Genomic DNA, 22,742 nt, shown 5'->3' on the forward strand with positions numbered 1-22,742 from the left:
TTTTGCCTAAATTCTTCTCAACCAAAACAACAAGCAATTATTTGCACAACCCAAGGAATCGTCTCAACAATTCAATTTGAATTTTATTACAGTCATTGCTCTTATAAATGGAGTTCAAAGTTTTAGTGTAAACGATTCTACTAATGAAGTGATCTTATAAGTCACAGGTATTATCGGATCTTGAAGCACTAACGACGATTATTTAGAGATATTAATCTGTGTTTGTATCGAAAACTTCGTATTGAAATATACTGTGGACATAATTAATTATGAATGTCTGTCTCATCGTTTTATTGATTCAAGAGATGATAGATCATTCAAATTTTAATATAATTGGTTGAAAATCAATATATTTTACATCTCTATATTATCAAATGTATTTTTTGCCTTAATATAATATAAAAGATGTTAAATATCATAGAGGCGCTTTCTTGAAAACTGTATGGTCACTTCGATGTCAGTGAAACCTTCCAATTTTTATTATTTACTGAATAAAATTATATTAGGCTTATTCATCGAATAACGTATTAAACTACCATTTCAAAAATTTATTCTCATTGTCCGTATTTGACAGTTTACAGGTGACATTTTAAAATGTTCGTGTAATTGGACGGATAATAATTTTAACCAAGGATTGAAAAATCAGCCTTAAGTATACAATTTTAAAATTATTAGTTCAATTTGAACCAAGTCTATCGTATTTTTAGCTAATAAATTTTAAACTAATACACCAAACCATTTTTGCACTTTTTGTAAATGTAAATCCACACATAAATATCATTTAAAGAAAATTTCAGCAAAAAATATCTAAAAGAATTTATATAGTATAATAACCACTCTAGTCTGATACATAAATTCTTTATTTTTGATATAAGAGCCTTTCAAATTTTTATATTGAATTTTCACTCTAAAACTGGCTTTTTCATAAATTTTCGGTTAAGATAACGCATATTTCAGTCTGGTTCAAAAACCGTATTTTATCTAAATAGATTTTGCGCTAAATGCTAATTCATTTAAATATTGTTGAAAGCAAGGGATAGATAAGAAGTAATTTAACTTATACATAACGTTACTTCAGGTTTTAGTATCGGTTTATCAACACTATGGTGCTGAGATACCATCAAAGGGCCGATTTAGATATCCAAAGTTTCGGGTAAATGTTAATAGACGTTTCTGGAATAACCATTGTATTCTATTAAGGTTCAATGCCCTATCAATTCAAAACAGTATTACCCATAAACATTAAATACAAGCGGAATAAGTGTTTATAATGAAATAAATATTTTAATGCAATTTTAACAGGAATCCATTAATCAGCCTGAAACTAGATTTTTATTTTAATTTACGTTAAGAATGGATTGGAATTGAGTATCTTTTATTGTCCACGTTCACGTAGTATCAAGAGTAATAATAGATTGAATTTGTATGTAGAGATATAATTTTTTGAACATAAAACAAGTGGCTAGATAGTGGTGATTTAAATCGTAGGACAGAGATTGTTTTAAATTATTGTAATAAACAAATTCAAATAATTTATAGCATACTAATACATTTTACATATTAGAAACCTTATGCAGGTATTGCAATACAATATTATATTTAAATTACATTAATATTGTCACATACATTACACAACTAAAGACTGTGTTTGATAATTTTGTATGCATGTAGATTAATTTATGTGATTGGGAATTGTGAGGAGAAATAAATAAATGATTTGAATTTGAATGATTTGAAAAGACGGAGTACTTTAAACATCGTAATCATGATGATTGTGAAAACTGGTACATGAATAATTGTATTTAAATATTACATTCCATTAACCAATACTTACGAATGAGAAAACGAAAAGCTAAGAACGTACCAGATCAAATATCAATGGATATAAAATTTCATAAGACAGAATTCATGAAAATTAATGTCCTAAACATGTAATTTCTAAGCCTTAGGACAAAGTAATATATTTATTATTAGTATTCGTGTAGACCTTGATTGCATGAGGTCATATATAATGAAACAGCTGCTTATATTCCAACTGGTGTTTATTGGAAGAAACTTTCTTACTTTAATAATTGTGTTATGTTTGTTTTCATCGTTTCTGTATTTTTTGACCAAAAATTTTCGTGGTTTGGAGTCGTTATTTTTTTAATGTTTTGTACATTCAAAAACTAACGAATCTTATATGTGAAAAAATAACTACAATGCTACGTAGATATATTATATGACTAAGATAGAGTATGTAAAGATGCTAAGTATGTAGATATAATTTCTACAAGTGAGAAAAGTATAAGCACACTCTAATCTATTAAAAAAACACATGCATAAAAAGTACAAATGTATAATATGACAACCCTGAAATTATTACGTTGTTTTGAGAAATATGAACAGAACCAAGTGCGGTTTATACGATTCGTTAGCATGATTATAAATCACGCTTGCAGAGGATTTTTCACTGTTTTTTACAAGTTCAACGGAAGTAAAGAGCAACGACGGTCGTGACATTTTATAAATGAAATATATACATGAAAATATAAACTTTTATTATTTTATTTACCAAGATTTAAATATTGCAAAATGTTTCAAATAATTTCATCTACCTTCATCACATATCGATTAATTTTCGGGCAGTTACTGTACTTTCTTGTGGTTTTTTTTTAAATATGAATTTCGTAAAGCCAATATTTTCAAAATACTCACGGTTTAATATTTTTTTCCTGGCGTAATAAATATTGCATACATAAACTTTGTACAAACATCGTTTTCAGGAATATGGTACATGGTATAAACATTGAAGTAACCTAAGGACTGGTAGAGACCAAAACAATTAATCGGTGCCGAATTTCATCAAATTCCGATCAATTAATACGTAAAAGTCTTTCTCTAAAAATTCCTTAGTTTTTCTCCTGTGTCATATTTTAATACTAAATTACACTAAACTTCACCACAACCTTGAATTATACGATAAACACATTTCGCCCCGTAATATCTTCTATCAAGTGTAAGGTAAATAAGTGGACAGTGGTATCTCACCGCGATCTTAATGACGGTCCTTGAAGAGAAATAGCTTTCGGCATGTTATTAACGACGTATTACCTTAAACGCTTCACTTTGATGAGATCGAATATACTAGAATAACGATTAACAACATCTAAAATTATAATATTTTAATAGGGATTTATTTAGCTTTGGTTAGTTCGAAGAATATATGAGAAACGACTGAAAATGCATCCTTCTGAAATTGCTTATTTGAAAGAATGTTCTGCAGCCTAAAAACGGTTTCATTGGGGTGATACATAATTATGTAAAATGCTATTATGAAAAATGCTATATGTTCATCATTATGAAAAATGCTATTACGCGATTTATATATCATAATATAAGATATCATATTGATTGTGTTAATTATTATCCAGGCGGTTCTAACACTACGGCAAGAGCCGACATCACCAAGCTTGTAATATCCGTTTACAAGCCTGTTTTACGTTAGAGCGGGCAAATAGATTGCTAGATTAAAAATATAAGCAAAGGATTGATGAGAGGTATACATAAAAAGGACTAAAGAAGGAGGAAGGGTGATGAAAAGGAGGCCTCTGCATCAATCACCGAAACACAGTCGATTTAACGTGCTTTACTAGGTTTCCGACCGCATCTTTTCCTGCGTTGAAAATAAAGAAAGTCCCGTGGTTTTACCTGTATCTTTTTCGTAGGGAATTCATTTTGGGATTAAAGATATAGGTTCTCCCGCGAGTCTTTAACTATCTTTCTACCAAATTAAATCTAAATCGGTTTAGAGTTACTTTCACATTTTAATATTAGTAGGGATTTAACGCTGATTTGCTGTGATTTGATTTTCAAATAATTTCTTTAAATGAATAAAACAATCACAATAAAGCACCAAGGTTACCTTATGTAGAAATCATCAATCCATCTTAACATCTATTAGCAAAAAGCACTAAAACAAACAGCGAGACATGTAACAAATTTACACTTCGAAGTTCTATTACATCACCAGTATGAAGCCTAAGGTTAAGGTCACACACTACAGCAGCAATGTAATGAATCACCGCGATAGCATTGATAACATCTCGAACAGTAGTCCACTCCACAGGCATTTATTGGTGCAATGCACGATGCAAGTGTGATATTTGGGCTCTATTGTTTTCAGTAAATAATATTTAGTTATAACTTCTATGAAATTGTATTATTACTCTATTATTTCGATTGTAGAGCAAACAAAGATTTTCATTAACTTTCTTCTTACACATAGTAAGTTGTGAGGTGGATAAACTTATAAGAATTTCTTGGTAATTAAAAGCAGCATAATATATTGTGTCAGATTATTGTGTTAATAAAATATGCTCAAATAATTATCTAACTTAAGCATATAATATTTTGTTAATATCTTCTCTATAATCCAAATCCAACAAAACATTTGTTTCAGTAATTTTATTTGACATAATATTTTTCGTATATTCAGAGTTAAACAAAACTAAGAAAATATATTTCCGTCGCTTTTCCTCGTCGTTACGTGTTTTTGTTATTCAAGTTTCTGAAATAAATCATAATATTATGTTTCTCTCGTTGTTAATGCTAATATTCAAAGCTGATAAGTAAATTTTTTGTCTTAAAATAAAAATCCCGTATCACAGTGTATGTAACAAAACTCCTCCGAAATTTTTCAAATAAGTTTTTAATTTTTAAATACTTTGTCGTAAGAATTTTTTTAATATTTCCAAGTGTTAAGGGTGTCTAGACAGAGCGGCTTTTATCGGCTCAGTATATCTATAATTATATACCATACAACGAATTATTAGTTTTGCTTAATTTCATAGAAAAATGTATGGAAGGATAATAAATAATTTATCCTAATCTAAAAATAGACGTGGCGTGTACAATACAATCGATAGAGCCTTGGCCTGGTTATTGGTTTATATGCAATGGTATTCCGCCGAAATAATCCAGTCTGTAGGTATTTATGCTCTACAAAAGGTGGCGTAGAAAATGTTTTGAAACGATATTGTTTAGGTATGAAAGGTTAATCAAAATCCAAGTTTTCGACCTTGACGGACCCAGGCGCTAGCCGCCATCTTGAATTAAAGGTGCTAAAATTAGGTATATTTTAAATAACTTCTAAATTGTTTACTAAATCACAAAAGTGTCTATGAGGGGTTCAAAGAAGACAAAATTACCTACATTTTTTTCATACATGATTATTCTGTAAGTCTTAAAGGTAAAAAGTTACAAGCGACGGAAATAATAATATTTACAGAAATCATATAATTTTAATTTTGTTTAAAAATTGTACAGCTATCATTTTTTTAATTCTCTTTGATGGCCCGGGCTGGTTAATGGTGGCTTCTTCATTATCGTCACTGAAATTTTCTGTTTCATTGTCTGTATTTTTAGTTTCCAACCATGAAATTTCGTCATCATGACCAGAAGAAATCGAAGACGCTGGAGCACGCTTTCTAGTAACTTTTTACGGAGGGGACATGGATAAGGAATCCTTAGAAGATATCCGATATGAACGATTCATAAAGTTATCAATAAAAAGTAAATTTAATCGACGAAATTTCATGGTTGGAAACTAAAAATACAGACAATGAAACAGAAAATTTCAGCGACGACAATGAAGAAGCCACCATTAACCAGCCCGGGCCATCAAAAAGAATAAAAAAAGATTGCTGCACAATTTTTAAACAAAATTAAAATTAGGTATATGATTTCTGTAAATATTATTATTTCCGTCGCTTGTAACTTTTTACCTTTAAGACTTACAGAATAATCATGTATGAAAAAAATGTAGGTAATTTTGTCTTCTTTGAACCCCTCATAGACACTTTTGTGATTTAGTAAACAATTGAGAAGTTATTTAAAAAATACCTAATTTTAGCACCTTTAATTCAAGATGGCGGCTAGCGCCTGGGTCCGTCAAGGTCGAAAACTTGGATTTTTATTAACCTTTCATACCTAAACAATATTGTTTCAAAACATTTTCTACGCCACCTTTTGTAGAGCAGAGGCTTTTACATTTCCCCACAGACTGGACTAAAATACAAATAAAGAAATTTTATTTTTTGTAGGTCGTCTTTTACGCGAAATTTAAAAACCATTGATAATTAAAAGTAGATATAGGGCCTAAGGGCTTAATGTATTCATATTCAAGTAAAGTAATTAGTACGATACAATGGTTTGGCCAAAAAAAATAATTTAAATTTTAAATGTATACCTACAAACCTATTTGGAAACCTATGTGAAATTTTTTTGTTCACGCTTGTCCAGAATTTTACCATATACCTAATAATAAGTAATTGCATTCGATCCCCGTTTAAAATTCATAAAAGGGGTGATGTGAGATGCCTCAAAAGCTTTATCAATTATTAATAGACCAGTGAAACAAACGAAGTTGACTAATCTCAATCGTGTTGGCCGCAAATAAATGTAATCTATGTAGGTACATTAAAAATAGAATAACACATAGAGTTAATTAAAACAATATTCCGTGACAAAGTTCATCAGCACATTAATTCAAAGAACATTTTAAAGTATACAATGACAAATAGACAGTCTGATCTAGTAAATTGTCTACACGCTATCGTGGTTGTACATTGTGGTAGTGGTAGTACATTGGTACTGCGACCATATTTTGTTAATGTAATAAAAAATATTAATTAACTTAAGTATAATATTTTATTAGGAAAAATGGTATGGCCATACCATTTTTCCTAATAAAATATTACATTTTTGTAGGTGATAGTGATTTAAAAGACTCTGAATAAGTTCTGTAAGCTTATCTGTCAGTTAATTTTAAAGAAAATGCATGAAATTTATATTATGTCAAAATCGTCAGATAAGCTATCAGGCTCACAATCAGAATGTTTGTGAAGCTCGCTCCTTGCGTTGGAATTAGATAATAAATTTTTATTTAATGATTTCAAAGCATGCGTTTTGGATACGAACATTAAAATTATATGTCTATGTTCTATGCTTCTCTTCATAAATTATAAAGTTGTGAAGTTAGTGAATTTTTTGAGTATATGACGTTGTAGGGGGAAATATCTGGACCTACTGAAAATATTTAAAAAATAATTCAACCAATAGATGCCACGTGATCTGTGAGTTTCATATGTATATTTTATTTTATTCTTAACCTGGACCGACCGGTACGAACGGTTAGTTTTATATAATATCAATTCATATTTTGGATATTATCTATCTACCCTCACAATCTGCGTAGGTGGATGAAGTAATCAGTTGAACTTAGGGTTACTATGGAAACTCAAAATCAACGATTGTTAGCAGTTACCAAAGTTACTCGTTAGTGAATAACTAAGTCATATTCTGTGGTTGTGATTCGTTAGTGACCTATCCCAATCCATTTGAGATTTAAGGATCATAGAATGAACTCTATATTACTTACTTATATTTCAAATCATGCTTACACAACTGCACTGAAATAACTATTTAATTGTGTTTTTGTACATTACGAGACGAGATAATTACGAGATTTGCAATTATTTACACATTCTATAATTACTTATAGATTTCTATACGTCTGGAGGGAGGGCTTCCCTCATACCTTGAGCAAGGCCTTTATCAACCAGTCTGGACGTCGCGTGATAAAACATGTGTCTAAATAATATTAAACGTACACCTAATAATCCTAATATAGGTAGAAACCTATCATACATGCCTCTTATATGTTTACATGGTGAATCTGAAGTATTGTTTTATTGTCAAAGGAAAAATAATAATATTTAAATAGCTCAATCAAGTAGAATCCCACATTAAGAATATTATGGTCGCCACAAATAAGCGCACGCAAAAATACCATTTTAATTGACGTCATAGAATACTTTAACTACCTATTCGCGACTATTCACATACATTGTTTCTATTTATGGGCTATAATTTTATTAGCATGGAAGTATTTCCCTTTGTTTTACCCCTTTGGAATCAAGTTTTTTGGCAAAATTGCGGAACTGAGTCATTTGTTTTGAAATCCGAAACGATGGACAATAAGGATAATATTTTCCTGTGTACGATTTTAGGCGATTACCTATCAACTTTAATACTTTTTAACGGGTTTGAAACGCGATTTATCTTTACATTATTTAACCCGACGTTTTGAACACTTTATAGCAAGCTAACTAAAATCTAATATAAATATCTGAGCAATTTTTACACAGCTTCAAAATTTACTTGAAATGTTGAAGACACAAAAATAACGAAAATCGTAACCCACATACAAATTCCAGAAACACAATATTATGCGATTCTTTAGGGACAACATTGGAGTATAATATTTTGTATATGGATCGCGACATACCTACTATATATTCCTTCTTTCGGAACTGTTATTTAGGAAAAAAACGAACTGAAATAAAAGCAATATTTTGTGTTCAATATATTTACTTATTTAATTAACACATTTAAAATATAAGATCTAAACTGAAAGTATATTTTGATAAATATTCAATTCATGTATCTTGGAGACTATTAACGTTTACCATAAAATTCTCGGAAGCTTTTATTTGACGCCAGAAATGTAATTTGGCGAAATTTCGGTACTAAATCTAATTATAGGTCAAATTTAAGGAATTCATTCAACAAAAATTCATTCTCATTCAGAGTTGGTTATTCTTAATCCTATTATTATAACAAAAGGTTGGATTCATCCATTTAACTGTAGAAGTACAAAACAGTTGTATTTTCCTCATAATCTATGGGCATTGGGCAATATCAAATTCAAATTAAAACAATTTAATTTCAAACTCCTTATTTTAAGACATTGCTAAAATATTTTTTTCAAAGGATTGCAATCTTTTGAAAATACTTCTTGAAAAACAAATAGTTTTTATTCTTGACATAGACTAGACTTTAAACGACTTACGTGATAAATATTTTATTTATTTATTTCATACCCTTATTTGTTTGTAAATAATTATTTTCAGGCTGTGCAATGACGTGGCATCAAAAAGGAACCATACACTGAAACCACGAGTGGTGTTACCAGAGACTTATGTTAAAGGTAATTTTTTGATTAATTCATTTACCCAATAGTATTTTATTTATTTATTATTAACCCAAATTTAAATTATTTTTTTTTTATTTAAATTAAAAAGCCACAAAAACTGAAAAACGAAAGAGTTAACTGTTTATCTTTGGTATAAACAGTTAACTCTTTCGTTTTTCAGTCTCACTCTCCCTACGACGGAGCTATCGCTTACCTAACCAAAATATAATTTACGTTCCCATATAGGTACAAACATTTCAATGCTCAATATATTTAATTTCATAACAAAAAACTTATTTTAAAATATATGTATGTAGTATAAATAATTAAAATGATACTATTGTTGAAATATTTTAGATAGGTAATTATTATAATGTTTTTTTACAGAAATGAGGCCTCCATCTCGCAAGGGTACGCCAGTGACGGTAGAGTTCAGTATATACGTGGTTGATGTTAATTCTATTAATGTGGAAGATATGGATTTTAGGTAAATGGAGCATTATTTAAATCAAATCGTTGAAGAATTACTCGCATGATCGATTTAAAGTTTCGTTAAATATAGGTAAAATGTTATTGATATACATAACGACAGATTTATTTAATTTCAAAGCTACACATAAAGAAAGTAAAAAAATAGCAGTTTTAAGATAAAAAAAAACTCTAATTAAATACATGTTTCACCTAATCTATCAGGATTCATAACGATTACTTGCAGATACTGACCAAGAGTAACAAAATATAGCATATAAATGAGATGTGGATGAAATAGTCAAGTACCTACAGTTTACTACAGGAAAAAGTGTTTCTTCTATAAAATAGGGTATTTTATTGTATTGTCATATCACTCAAAATAATAAGTATAAATAGATACTAGACCTATAGGAAAAAAAGAAAAATATTTTAAACTGACCTCGCGAGATGTAAATCATCCATTAATTTTTGGAGTGAAACCTTTTTAGGCGTGTTGAGAGTAAAATTTCAAGGTCGCGCCATGGCAATACCGCCACGTCATCGAATGAGGCGACGATTTTGGTATCTTTGAATCTTGCCAAAGCAGTTTCATTTCTGACACGTGTGCTCGGTACACACGCTCTTTTTTTAATATCCTTTCAAACTTATCTAGACACAATTAATTAAAACTGGAACAAATTGAAACCCAGATCATATTACAAACAATAAACAAATTTTAATTAGGTTCGCTTAATAACTTTCAGAATTTATTGGCCGGAAACATAGTTAACACTACAGATTTTTGTAAAGGTCAGGTTATATTTTTCATAAACACTTTTTTACAAAATGTGTCCGTAACTCATTCTAACATCAATTTCTTTAATCCTACCCGAAAACGTAAATTGTCGGCTAGGCGAAAGACATGCATTCAAGTCCAGCCTCGTGATCGAATTATTTCAATTCTTTAAAAACTCTGTATAACTCTTATTTATAAACCATTTGAAACTAATCGTTAATTTTCTTCTTCACTTATTTCAGAGTAGACATGTTTATCAGGCAGACTTGGTTAGAGAGTAGACTGCAGCTCCCTGATGACATTTTTGAGGAGGGTGATGACCACGTGACGTTACCACCCGAGTTCTTCGACAATCTGTGGCACCCAGACCCTTACTTCCTTAACTCCAAAGTGACAGGTAATTTAAATTTCCATTTTTTTCATAATGGGCATGTAGCCTTTTAAATGGAAATTTCATTAATCATAGACATGATTTTTGCAGGTCCGTTCCCAAAATTAATGTGTTTTATAAACAGGGAAAACATTAACTAATTTGAAGTAGATTCTACTAATTTCAGTCACATAAAATGTAATTTATATTGTAACGTCATACTTTTAGTTAGAAGGAACGCAATTATTTCATCAAGATCAAAATCTACCATTTTCTATGATGCTAGGAAATTTTAACAATGAGTAACTAGTTAACTATTCAAAATTGTTTTATAAATATATTATATATCTTTAACAAGTGGATAAATTTATACTACGCCCTTTATTTAACAATAGGTATTGATTATAAAATTTATCTGCAAAAATCTGAATAAATACGAAAGTGGGTGAATCATGTGATAAATAACAGCACGAAGAGTTTCTTTAATAATTTAGTTTGAACAATTAATTTTTTCTATTTTTTTTTCTCTCACTTTTATACAATAATATTGTGTTCTCTTGCTCTTCTCTTCACTATTTCTTCATAATATACTAATTATTTAGTGACTACATCGACAGCCAAGAACTTGCAATGGATTTAAAACGGGTTAAATTCACTATTTTATATTAACGTGACCATGAGCATGATAATTTTAAGTGCTAATAGTGGCCTAAAAAATTATTATACTACTATGTAAAGCGCGATTTATTCTATGTCAATCAAGCTTTAAATCTGCAATTTCTAAACAAATTTTTCGTGAGAAGCTTTATTTTGATGAGATGCCCAATAATTTCATGTACGAAACTCTCGATTGTGGGAGCTACCAGAGGAAACAAGGATAAAATATTTTGATTTGATGGTTCTCAAATATTAATTACTCTCGGACTATAACTCGCTAATGAAATAAATATACCATTTTTTATTAAAATCAAAGAGACAAATATTCTCTATAGAGCTCTTAATGAAACAGCTCCTCAGTACAACGTTGTAATAAGTAAAAAACTAATTAAAGTTTTAATTCTAGGAGGGGACTGTCACTTTTGTCATCAGTCAGCTGGTATGCCTTTCCTTCTTTGCACCTAACACCAGCACTTTCAGCTTCTTAACTAGGGGGCTTTGGTTTTTAAAAATTTTCTTTAATTTATTTTTCTATGAACTCTACTATGTATCTATTTTTATGTTGTGTGTTATTTCACTGCTATTAAGTTTTCACGGATTAAAAGATGGCTACACACTTTCGTATTTATTATAAATTTTATGCAATACTTGCTGCGCCCTGCGGTTTGACCCGCGTGACTCTGCTTCTGTTGGTCTTAGCGATTATAGCCTTCGTCGATAAATGGGCTATCTGAAACCGAAATAATTTTTCAAATCGGACCAGTAGATGCTGAGATTAGCGCTTTCAAACAAACAAACAAACTCTTCAGCCTTATAATATTATTATATTATATAGTACTAGATTTCCGCCTGCGGCTTCGCCCGCGTTATCAAAGGAAAACCCGCATAGTTCCCATTCCCGTAGGATTTCCGGGATAAAACCTATCCTATGTGTTAATCCAAGTTACCCTCTACATGTGTGCTTTATTTAACTGTAATCGGTTCAGTAGTATTTGCGTGAAAGAGTAGGTAACAAACACACACACACATCCTCACAAACTTTCGCATTTATAATATTAGTAGGACACCAAAGTTTGATAAAAACCAGTCAAGCCGTTTCGGAGGAGTTTGGTTACAAGCAGCTGTTACGCACGAATTTTATATACAGCTAATTGAAACATAGATAAAATGATAATATGTACATATGAACTAACTAGTGTACATGAGACGTTTGTCTCATTCAGTTGTGTCTTGACATAATTAATTTTCACGCTTCAAAATACTAAATCACTTCCAGATGTGATGTGACATGATAATATATTCTAACAATTAATTTAAATTTACTGTCTTTTACAGTCACTTCCGCGTGAATAGATTCAAAGATAATTGATAATTTGTGGCAGGAATATCATACAATCCGTCATTTTGCGAAAGATACCAGGTCTTTATAATAACATACAAAATGTATGAGACAATTTTGCTGATTTCTTTTGTTAATACAGAAAGACTACAAATAACAAATATATTAAACTAGCGAATTTCCTGCCTGCGAATTGTTTTTTTCTGCTTTTTCTAATCTGGATAAAAGTCTGTTAAGACACAGAGTATTAAAACATAATGTGACGATAATTTCGTAGTATCACAATTACGTGGAAATGAATATTTTTAGATTTTGGTTCATATTATAAGCCGCTTGTCCTGAATTTACCCGGCTTGATATTAAATAATTAAGTCCTTACGAGTCGGTATAAAAAAGTAAAAGCTAAATATAGTAAGTAAAGTAAAATATTTCATTGTAAGTGAATTATTATTAAAATCGCTATTTTCTCAGTTAACAAAAAATCCAATCTTTCCTTCAATATTAGTTTAGATATTACTAGCTTACCGCCCGCGGCTTCGCCCGCTTTGACTTAAACCTATAATAAATTATATACTAAAACCTTCCTCTTGAATCACTCTATCTATTAAAAAAACCGCATCAAAATCCGTTGCGTAGTAAGAAAGATTTAAGAATACAAAGGGACATAGGGACAGAGAAAGTGACTTTGTTTTATACTATGTAGTGATTAAACCTAATAAATTATATACTAAAACCTTCCTCTTGAATCACTCTATCTATTAAAAAAAACCGCATCAAAATACGTTGTGTAGTAAGAAAGATTTAAGAATACAAAGGGACATAGGGACAGAGAAAGTGACTTTGTTTTATACTATGTAGTGATCTGCAAAGGCTATTAACGTAATTTCACTATTACGCAACTCAATAGCTTCAGAAAATAATTATAATGAAAACCCGAGATACATCAGCAATTTAATTAAATTGGGTTTATGTAAGAACATGAAAACCAAAGCTCTCAAAACTCAATCTATTCTATACCTATTTAATAATTTATAATTAAAGCTTTGGACACCGACCGTGAGGCTTGTAAGATGACGAATTATTAAATTTGTCTACAACAAAATAATATTAGAATAAGATATTTTGCGAATATTCCTTGTCGCCTAAGAAACAACGGTGATCTTGTAAAACTATGCTGTAGATTGTTCGTTTTTCGTTCCCGAAATTTTTCTTTTACATTCTGAATATTCCATTCAATGTTTTGTTTTATTTCTTCTTCAAGCTCCAAGTTCAATAAGCTTCTTTAATTCGTGGATTATGTACTGTATTCTATATATTTATTCATATTTTTATTTCATTGCAATAGTTACAAAGAAAATATAAATTTTTAAGAAGTAGTTCTGAATGCAGATTTTCAGACAGGCATCTCAAAAAAGATCATGTTTGTTCTTTTTGAATCAAAGATACAAATATAAGGTTCTATTTAAAGTTTCGAAAACTTAGTGATTTTCACGATGCTAATCCATACTAATATTATAAATGCGAAAGTAACTCTGTCTGTCTGTCTGTTACTCAATCACGCCTTAACTACTGAACCAATTTGCATGAAATTCGGTATAGAGATATTTTGATACCCGAGAAAGGACATAGGCTACTTTTTATCCCGGGAAAATGACGCAATCCCGGAAATCCCACGGAAACGGGAACTATGCGGGTTTTTCTTCGACTGCGCGGGCGATGCTGCGGGTGGAAAGCTAGTTTTTTATAACTCTCAATAGGAAAAATCAAGAACCTTTAACAGGCTAACAACATCTCACCTTTATTCAATGTATCCGATTTCGGGGAAAATGTTCTTCATAATATTGGCATGTAAGATATTTTCAATTTTGAGCAAGCAGGTATTTGGATTATATTTTGTTCTAAGAAGAACAACAAGAAAATTATTATACTTCATAATATTACGTGATATTACGCAAATAAAACAAAAAATAGATTATAGAGCATAATATAATATTATAATCTGACTGCAAAAAGGGGTATTTTTTTTCTTATAGGTATGAAAAAACCCATACAATATGCACTTTTTAGGACAATCATATTATATAATTTTTTTTATCAACTAGCTAACCCGACGGACGCTGTTCTGTCTTCGCGTGAAGTTCCGCATTCCATAAAATATGCACTTTTTAGGACAATAATATATAAAAAATGTAATTTTTATTTATCAACTAGCCCTTCGCGTGAAGTTTATAATAGCTCTTATTTTATTTTTTTATGTCTGGCGCCAATTATCGAAGATTTTCTGTCATATGATTCTCCTGACACAACAAAAAAAGCGTTATCGAAATTTGTCCAGTTGTTGAGGCGTGATGCCTTTAATGAAAATTAAGCTCTCCATGCGATTTTATGCGGTTATCAATTCGGCCGGTATATTTTTTTTTATGTATGTACACCGATTGCTCCGAGGTTTCTGAACCGATTTACGTGATTCTTTTTTTGTTCGATGCGGGATGGTGTCGAATTGGTCCCATAAATTTTTTTTTTCGGATAGGCCCAGTAGTTTTTATTTTACGAGCATTTTTGTCTGTACTCGATGACTAAGTTGATATGTAGCAAGTAACTTTGATTCACTTCCCGGTTACCGATTGAGCTGAAATTTTGAATACGTATGTAAATTTGATAGCGATGAAACATTATCACGACATGAAGCTGATTTGATGATGGAATCGGAAGGTGGCCATAGGAACTCAGTAATATATTGACTCAACTTTATCGAGTTTGGGCTCGTTTGATTCGTGTTGAAAAATACACTAAAAAGTATTAAATAAAAATAACTGCGTTAAAAACAACCGACTTCAAAAACGGAAAAGTAAGAAATAAAAAAGATTTGATATTATTAACTACTACATAATAATTATTGTACATATTTCGCAATAAAAAGTGGCCTATGTCCTTTCTCGGGTATCAAAATATCACTATACCAAATTTCATGCAAATTGGTTCAGTAGTTAAGGCGTGATTGAGTAACTGACAGACAGACAGAGTTACTTTCGCATTTATAATATTAGTATGGATTTTATTATAAAAAGAACAATTACTTTTTCAATCTGCATCCAGGAATTGTTAATGTATTTCACTTAAAATTTAAACTGTAAAGAAAAGCTATTTTCACATTCAGATTCGTTTATTTATTTCCTTTTTCTATTTTATAATACGATTCGTTTTACGTTCGCTTAGTCGGATTTCCCCGATGAAGTTACGTCGAAGTTTTAAAGATCTTGCGGAAACTGATTTATTATGTAGGATTGCTATAGTATTTTCTTATAGTTTTTCGCAATTTTTCTCTTTAAAAGAACTGAAATGCTTGTAATACTCATACACATATTAATCACAATCGAATATGTACACAATACAATATAATTATGATCATTGTTGTTCTATTAATAAGTGCACAAGCTAGAAATCGAAACATCAAAACTTTTTCATCGAAAGTTTTTTCTAATTTATTGTTACATTTTCATTCTTTTTCATATTTTAACTGATTCCCTATGTCAATTACTTTTACGAACAGTGCTGTTTTAAAAACTGAGAAAAATTCCATTAAAGAATTACCTTCAAATAATAAGAAGAAGTTGTTCCTTCTTGTGGGTAAATTAGAGAATAATCTTCTTCTTATATAAAAAAATGAATCGCAAAATGTGTTGGTAAGCGCATAACTCGAGGACGGCTGAACCGATTTAGATAATTCTTTTTTTATTATATTCCTTGAAGTACGAGGATGGTTCTTATGTAGAGAAAACGTAAATATGTACCACGGGCGAAGCCGGGGCGGACCGCTAGTTTAAACAATATCAATGTTTACATACCAATTACCAGCGTACACATCAAACAATCTATAATATTCTGAATTTCCATCTTATCCTTTCAGAGATAGCAGAGCTGACCCACAAGTTTTCATCAGTGACTCTCTACAGGAACCAAACGGTGCGATACGCAGCTCGAATGCACGCTATCATCGCTTGCCAGATGGAATTTCAACTCTACCCCATGGACATACAGTCGTGTCCTATTTATATAGAAAGTTGTGAGTGTACCTTTTTTTCATCAACCTCATCCTCATCCTCATCTTCATCCGCATCCTCATCTTCATCTTCATCTTCATCTTTATTTTCATTTTAAAATAAACTTTCCTCCTTGACAAGGGATATGCAAATTATTTTATGTAAATTACTTGGTATAGTGGTATCTGGATCAAAGGAAATCTTTTCCAGAATATATTTTATACCATTGCCCATTTTCTTTCTGTTCTAATCAGAAAATTTATGGTATTAATTATTATTAAGTTGGTTCTGTAAGTAAATTCCAGAACACGTAATTTTTATCAATATTACTTTTTTTACAGTTTCATATAGCAACCAAAAGGTGCGATTCAAATGGAGCGAAGCAGGGGTCACTATTAACCCGGAACTCAAACTGCTGCAGTACCACATCGGAGAACCGCTGAGGCTTGAAGAGACTAATGGATTGATGATTGATAAAGAGGGTAGGAATTTGAAGTAACTTCCGTAGAAAGTAATAATGTCTTAGTGGATTTTAATGTTTTCGTATTGGCTTTTTCGTATTGGTCTGCTATCTTTCTTTTTTATCACAAATTACTAAATAGTTATAACGATTCTATAAAAAACTTATTTAAGAGAATGAATTAATGTTTACAACATTAGAAGAAGTCTATTTTATAGCGCTTTTGTCTTCTATAAACAAGTCGATGTTGAACACATGTGAAGGAGTTTTGAGATTATTTTGTTGTAGATGCTTAAGCTTTATATTTCTCTCTATTTCTCAAAACTTTCTTAAAAGCTGTTAAAGGTGTAAGAAAATAAAAACCGAAAGAAAGCATCATAATATTATTATATTAACGACGTAACATTTTCAGGAAATTTCTCAAGACTAGTAGTGTACTTCAGGTTCGAGCGGCAAATTGGTCACCATCTAATCCAGACCTTCGCGCCTTCCTCTCTCGTCGTCATGCTTTCCTGGTTTAGCTTCTGGCTGGATCTAGATGCTGTGCCAGGTCGAGTGACCTTGCTGGTTACTTGTATGTTGACTCTGGTTACCATGTTCACGGGGTTACGAGCTGATATACCACCTGTGGCGTATGTTAAGGTACTTTTTATTTCGTGTGTCATTAGTTTGTAATTGGATTCGTAAAGATATGTAAAGTAGGCCCATATCCTATTCCACACTATTCTAGACCTTTTGTCGTGTTATAAAACTTTTTTAGCCGTTTCTACTTCAAAAGCTTTAAACGACTTTGCAGAAACACCTATGCTTATGTCCGCGTCAACGGAGGTGATCGCTTACCTGCGTTACCCACTGTTACACAAAAAAAGATAAAGAATTAGAATAATTCCAGATTCAATTTTCCAAAAAGCATTTTTTTTCTAATATTACAAATTTACAGGAAATTACGACTTGAATACAAGACCAAAGAGTTTTTAATTGCAACATTTTACAGGCACTTGACCTCTGGATGGCTGGATGTATGATGTTTGTATTCGCCGCACTCGGAGAATTCGTGGTTGTCAAAGTTCTGGATAAGCAGTATCAGATGAATAAATCAAAAGCACAAGAAAATATGCCCAGGATCATACCTGTGGTAAGACCATTTAATTTTTAGACCATTTCAAATGCATGCAAATTTCAAATAAAAGTTACTCACATTCCTTACTTACTCCTCTGGCGCTGAAACCCCAAAGTGGGTCTTGGCCTCTGAGACGAGAACTCTCCATCTTCCCCGGTCCTGAGCGGTCTCTTGCCAATCAAATAAAAGTTGTTTTATTAAATTTATTAGTTTGTCTATGATATAGACGGAATAAAAATGTTTTAACGTAGTATTAGAAGGTAATAAAATATAAATGAAACATCATGGGATAATATTAATAGGAGTTAGCTAAAAAGCCGGTAGTTTCAGAATAATTAGGTTAATAACGAAATAATTTAGCTACACATATAAAAACTCTGTCAACAAACATAATATAATTGGGATGCACTGATATTCCCCATACTGCATAAATAATAGGTATCACTTGTTTTCAGCGCATCAACGGTGAGAAAGGTTCATGTGGAACCGTAGCAGCATGGGAGGGTTCAGGCGTTAGGTGTCGGAAGGTTGACTTGACGTCCCCCGCCTCCCCGCAAGGCGCAACCCCCACCGTCCACTCGCCCGCTGCGCCTACGCATCTAGTTGGAGTGGAACGACGGCAGAGTATATTACAAGTATGTGAAGAGAAAATATTATTATAATTTACATTGATTGCGTATTGGTTATATGTAGAATACAACAAAGAAATAGATTGATAACAATACTAAACGGTCATTGAAAAATACAAATGTTACATAAACGACGCGACGTATCTTAGCGAAATGTGGGCAGTGGGCACTGTAGGTGTAGACAATAATTATAAAAAAAGGCGGCCCATAACAGATACGTTGTTCATATTCATGAAATGTGCAGTCTCATCGCTGGTTTAACAAACAAATTTTAAGTTTATACTTATGTATTCTAGTTTAGCTTATCAATTAGGTAAGATGAAAAATAATGCGTGCATTTTTTTGCGTTCGAAAATAAGCCAAGGTACGAGTTTTATCTTGATCTAATTTGATATATTTGTTCTCAGGTCGCTTGGTTAGATGCAGACACTGGTCAAGAAAGGGTGCTATGGCGCGAAATAGACAAGCTGTCACGAGTGGTGTTTCCCGCCTTATTTCTTCTGTTCGTCACCATGTACTGGCCCGTCCTTCTTCTGAAAACTAAAAGCTCCTCATACTGAATTTATAAGAGGTCAAATCTGTGCTTTGTTTGAATTTCTATTGCCCTTTGTCAACATTTTTATACAATGGTAGACTAAGGCGTATTTCACAAACAAATTAATTAATAATGTGGACATTCAAAATGAAAGATAGTACATATATAATATGAATTTGATGATAATTTCCTTCTCGAATGTTTTATTACAGATTTAAGAAAACGAATAGACGACTTTAATTTTAACTTAACTATATTAATAAAAAAAATATTAAAATCAAAATTGTTTCGTCCAAACTAAATGGATAAAATAGATTTTAGAATTGAATCATTTAGAATATTTATTTCTTACAAAGAAATTCTTACAAAAAAAAATTATTTACTTTGCTTGACGTGAGCGCAAGAAAACAAAAAAGTAGATTAATTTTAAGAGAGATTATTTAATGTGATCTCTGTTTTAATTTACATTATTTTGTTTTTTTTAATATTTATTATGAGTTTCACTCATATTATGAGGACGACATAGTGACCATTAATTGAATAATTTGATATAAAAATAAAAACATTTGTTATCAAAATATTACACAATTAGGTATACTTTAAACAATTGAATTTAGATTCGTGAAAGAGTCATGTTACAGTGTTACACCCTTGTTGTTTTCTCATAATTATAGGTACCTACAAAATACAGATAGTCAATGCAAGATAATGGACATTCTGACGCAACTTTAATTAATATTTGTTGTTTATATTATTATTAATTCAATAGTATTAGTTTTACACACGCACATTTTCCAAAAAAATCTGTGATAAATTTTCACAATTAATAATGCACTTATGAAAGTAAATAAAATAATTACGCATTACATAGTCAAGAAATATTATATTTATTAAAATTATATTTATTAAGTAACATTAATAGCTTAAGAATATACGTTATTATATGAAAATAATGGAACTATTAAAAATCCTGCTTATTTTAACGAAAGATTTCAAAAACAAAAATTTTGTTAACTGTAATATTGCTTTTGTATTTGCAATACAAAAGCTTTGTACAGGAAATCCAACATAAAATGTTTCATAATATTATGATAACGAAAAATCACCGGAGTGCCAGTAATAAATCTCTACAAACACGTATTAAATTTAATCCTACATTTGAAACTGTCAGAAAATAATGTTCACGAATTACCAACCGCTTGAAATTCAAAGTTATTCCTTTCAAACATTTGAGTATAATTAAAGATAAAGTTAAGTGCTTATAAATTTAAGGGCTGATTTTTCAATCCTCGGTTAAAAATTATTCGTCGAATAACGTATTAAACTACCATTTCAAAATGTATTCTTATTGCATGCAATTGACAGTTTACAGGTGTCATTTTAACATTATCATGTAATATTTTAATGAACGGGCAAGTTTTAACCAGGGATTGTAAAATCGGCCCTAAATAGAACAACGTATCACTCAGCTTTAAATCATTGTGATAATTTAATTTATATCGTGATTAGTGTATTTATAAAATTAACCCGCCAATTGCAGAAGTTATACAATTGGAAATAAGCTATAGAATTAAGTGCCGTTTTTAGCAGTCGGATTATAATGTCTTTTGCGTTAGCTTTTTCTAGAGGAAAATTAAATAATTGAAAATGTGGTACCATTTATAAAAGAAGGGAGAGATAACGAAAATAGAAAGATGTGAGTTGGTGAAATTGTGAAGATAAAGCTAATAAAAATATCATTTAAATATGATCGCTTTTTGTATTTCTATGAACTACTCAAAAGTAAAATGACCAAAAAGATGGCACCTTTTTGAAGTGAAACTTCTTTAGGCGCGTTGATAGTAAAATTTCAAGGTTGCAATACCGTCACGTCATGGAGTAAGGCGACGATGTTGATGTCTTTGAATGTTGCTTCTGATTCACTTCGGACACGTGTGCTCGGCACATACGCTCTTTTTTTAATTTACATAGGATTTTTTAATGAAAATAAAAGATAAATTTGTAAAAAGTATAATTTGATTAAAATTGGCGGGTTAATGAAGGAGTAATAGTGAATGCGTAACTGGTGCTGTGTTATTTATAAAATTTATATATTTATTATTATAATATAAATTAATATATTATGCTTATCACTGTTTTTCGAAAATGTCCATTTTAATTATAATATTAGTTTTTTGATGCACAAGTAGATAGGTAAAGTTGTAAAGAAATTATAATTGTTATTACAGAAATAATTTGTATGATGGGGGTTGAAATTAAGGACTTGCACTGTGCATAGAAAATTAAATTGAAAGCCAAAGAGATTAAAAAAATGTTAATTCATGTTTGTAAACTTTTTCTGTGTTATAATGATTCTATAAACTAATTACAATAACTAAAAAACTTAAATAATTTTTACATTTATTATGCATAGTGCAAGTCCTCTAGTTTTTTAAATCAATCATAATATGCAGTAAGTACATTTTAATTTTATTAGATAAGGTCCTGAAGTTAAATAAAGTTATACAAAATGTTGTTATTTCTTTGTTTTATTTTGAACTAGCTGTGTCCCACGGTTTTCATCGCATTGCTCCGCTACTATTGGTTTTAGCGGGCGCCTTAAATGGGCTATCTAACAATGAAAGACCTTTAGATTAGCGCGTCAACCAACCAACCAAACAAATATCTTTTTATTATAGGTGGGTAGTGGGTACTATATAAATGTGTTATTTTATTACGCCTGTGCGTTTTTATTAGCAATCAGAAGATGGAGCTTACACACAAATATTGTAAATTCAGACTTAATATAATATTAAACGAGAGTAAGTAGAGTTTGTATTCACAAGAATAGAACTAGACTAATTATTGTATTAACAAGAAAATGACTTTCTGATTATTAGTATAAATATTTTTTTACTATTATTCAGAAGGAAGTATAAATAATTGATTATTATTTATAGTTTAAAAGTAATAATAAAATGCAAATAATGTAATTTTTTCTGACTTATCATTTACTAGCTTTGGACTACTGTAATAATTCATCATCAACATAATCCACAATAATTCATAATTCATTTAACTAATATTATAGTATAGTTATAGCGTCGTTATGTGAAACATATTCAATGTTTCTTCGATATTTGATCCTATCAATAAATTATTAGTCAAACATGATAAAATCCAATCCTGTTCCAATTATTCGTATAACAAAATCCATCCAATATATTTCCGATGATCCCGTTCTGTACTCGTGCCATACCATTTTAAACAATTAATTCTCAAATCCTCGGCACGAGTATCATAAGGTGATCCAAATCTTAAACTACGTATAACTTTCTTTACCATGGAGGG

At 30.7% G+C, this 22,742-nt stretch overlaps 1 protein-coding gene across 1 annotated transcript in view; it reads left to right on the forward strand.

The window, feature by feature from the left end:
• alka (glycine receptor subunit alpha alkaliphile) overlaps positions 1 to 19,614 on the forward strand; it is a 36,185-nt gene extending 16,571 nt beyond the window's left edge. The window contains exons 3-11 of the mRNA XM_090110505.1: positions 8,955 to 9,031; positions 9,404 to 9,503; positions 10,505 to 10,659; positions 16,536 to 16,691; positions 17,010 to 17,150; positions 17,541 to 17,770; positions 18,123 to 18,263; positions 18,704 to 18,883; positions 19,285 to 19,614. Coding sequence (XP_089966631.1) covers positions 8,955 to 9,031; positions 9,404 to 9,503; positions 10,505 to 10,659; positions 16,536 to 16,691; positions 17,010 to 17,150; positions 17,541 to 17,770; positions 18,123 to 18,263; positions 18,704 to 18,883; positions 19,285 to 19,437 — 1,333 coding nt within the window. The 3' untranslated portion in view covers positions 19,438 to 19,614. The remainder of the gene's footprint in view (positions 1 to 8,954; positions 9,032 to 9,403; positions 9,504 to 10,504; positions 10,660 to 16,535; positions 16,692 to 17,009; positions 17,151 to 17,540; positions 17,771 to 18,122; positions 18,264 to 18,703; positions 18,884 to 19,284) is intronic.
• Positions 19,615 to 22,742: the final 3,128 nt, after the last annotated feature.

The sequence above is a fragment of the Colias eurytheme genome, chromosome 15 (genome assembly GCF_061535395.1).
Source record: "Colias eurytheme isolate Ceu_HAF_F1 chromosome 15, ilColEury1 Martin Lab GWU primary, whole genome shotgun sequence".
Lineage (NCBI taxonomy): Eukaryota > Metazoa > Arthropoda > Insecta > Lepidoptera > Pieridae > Colias > Colias eurytheme.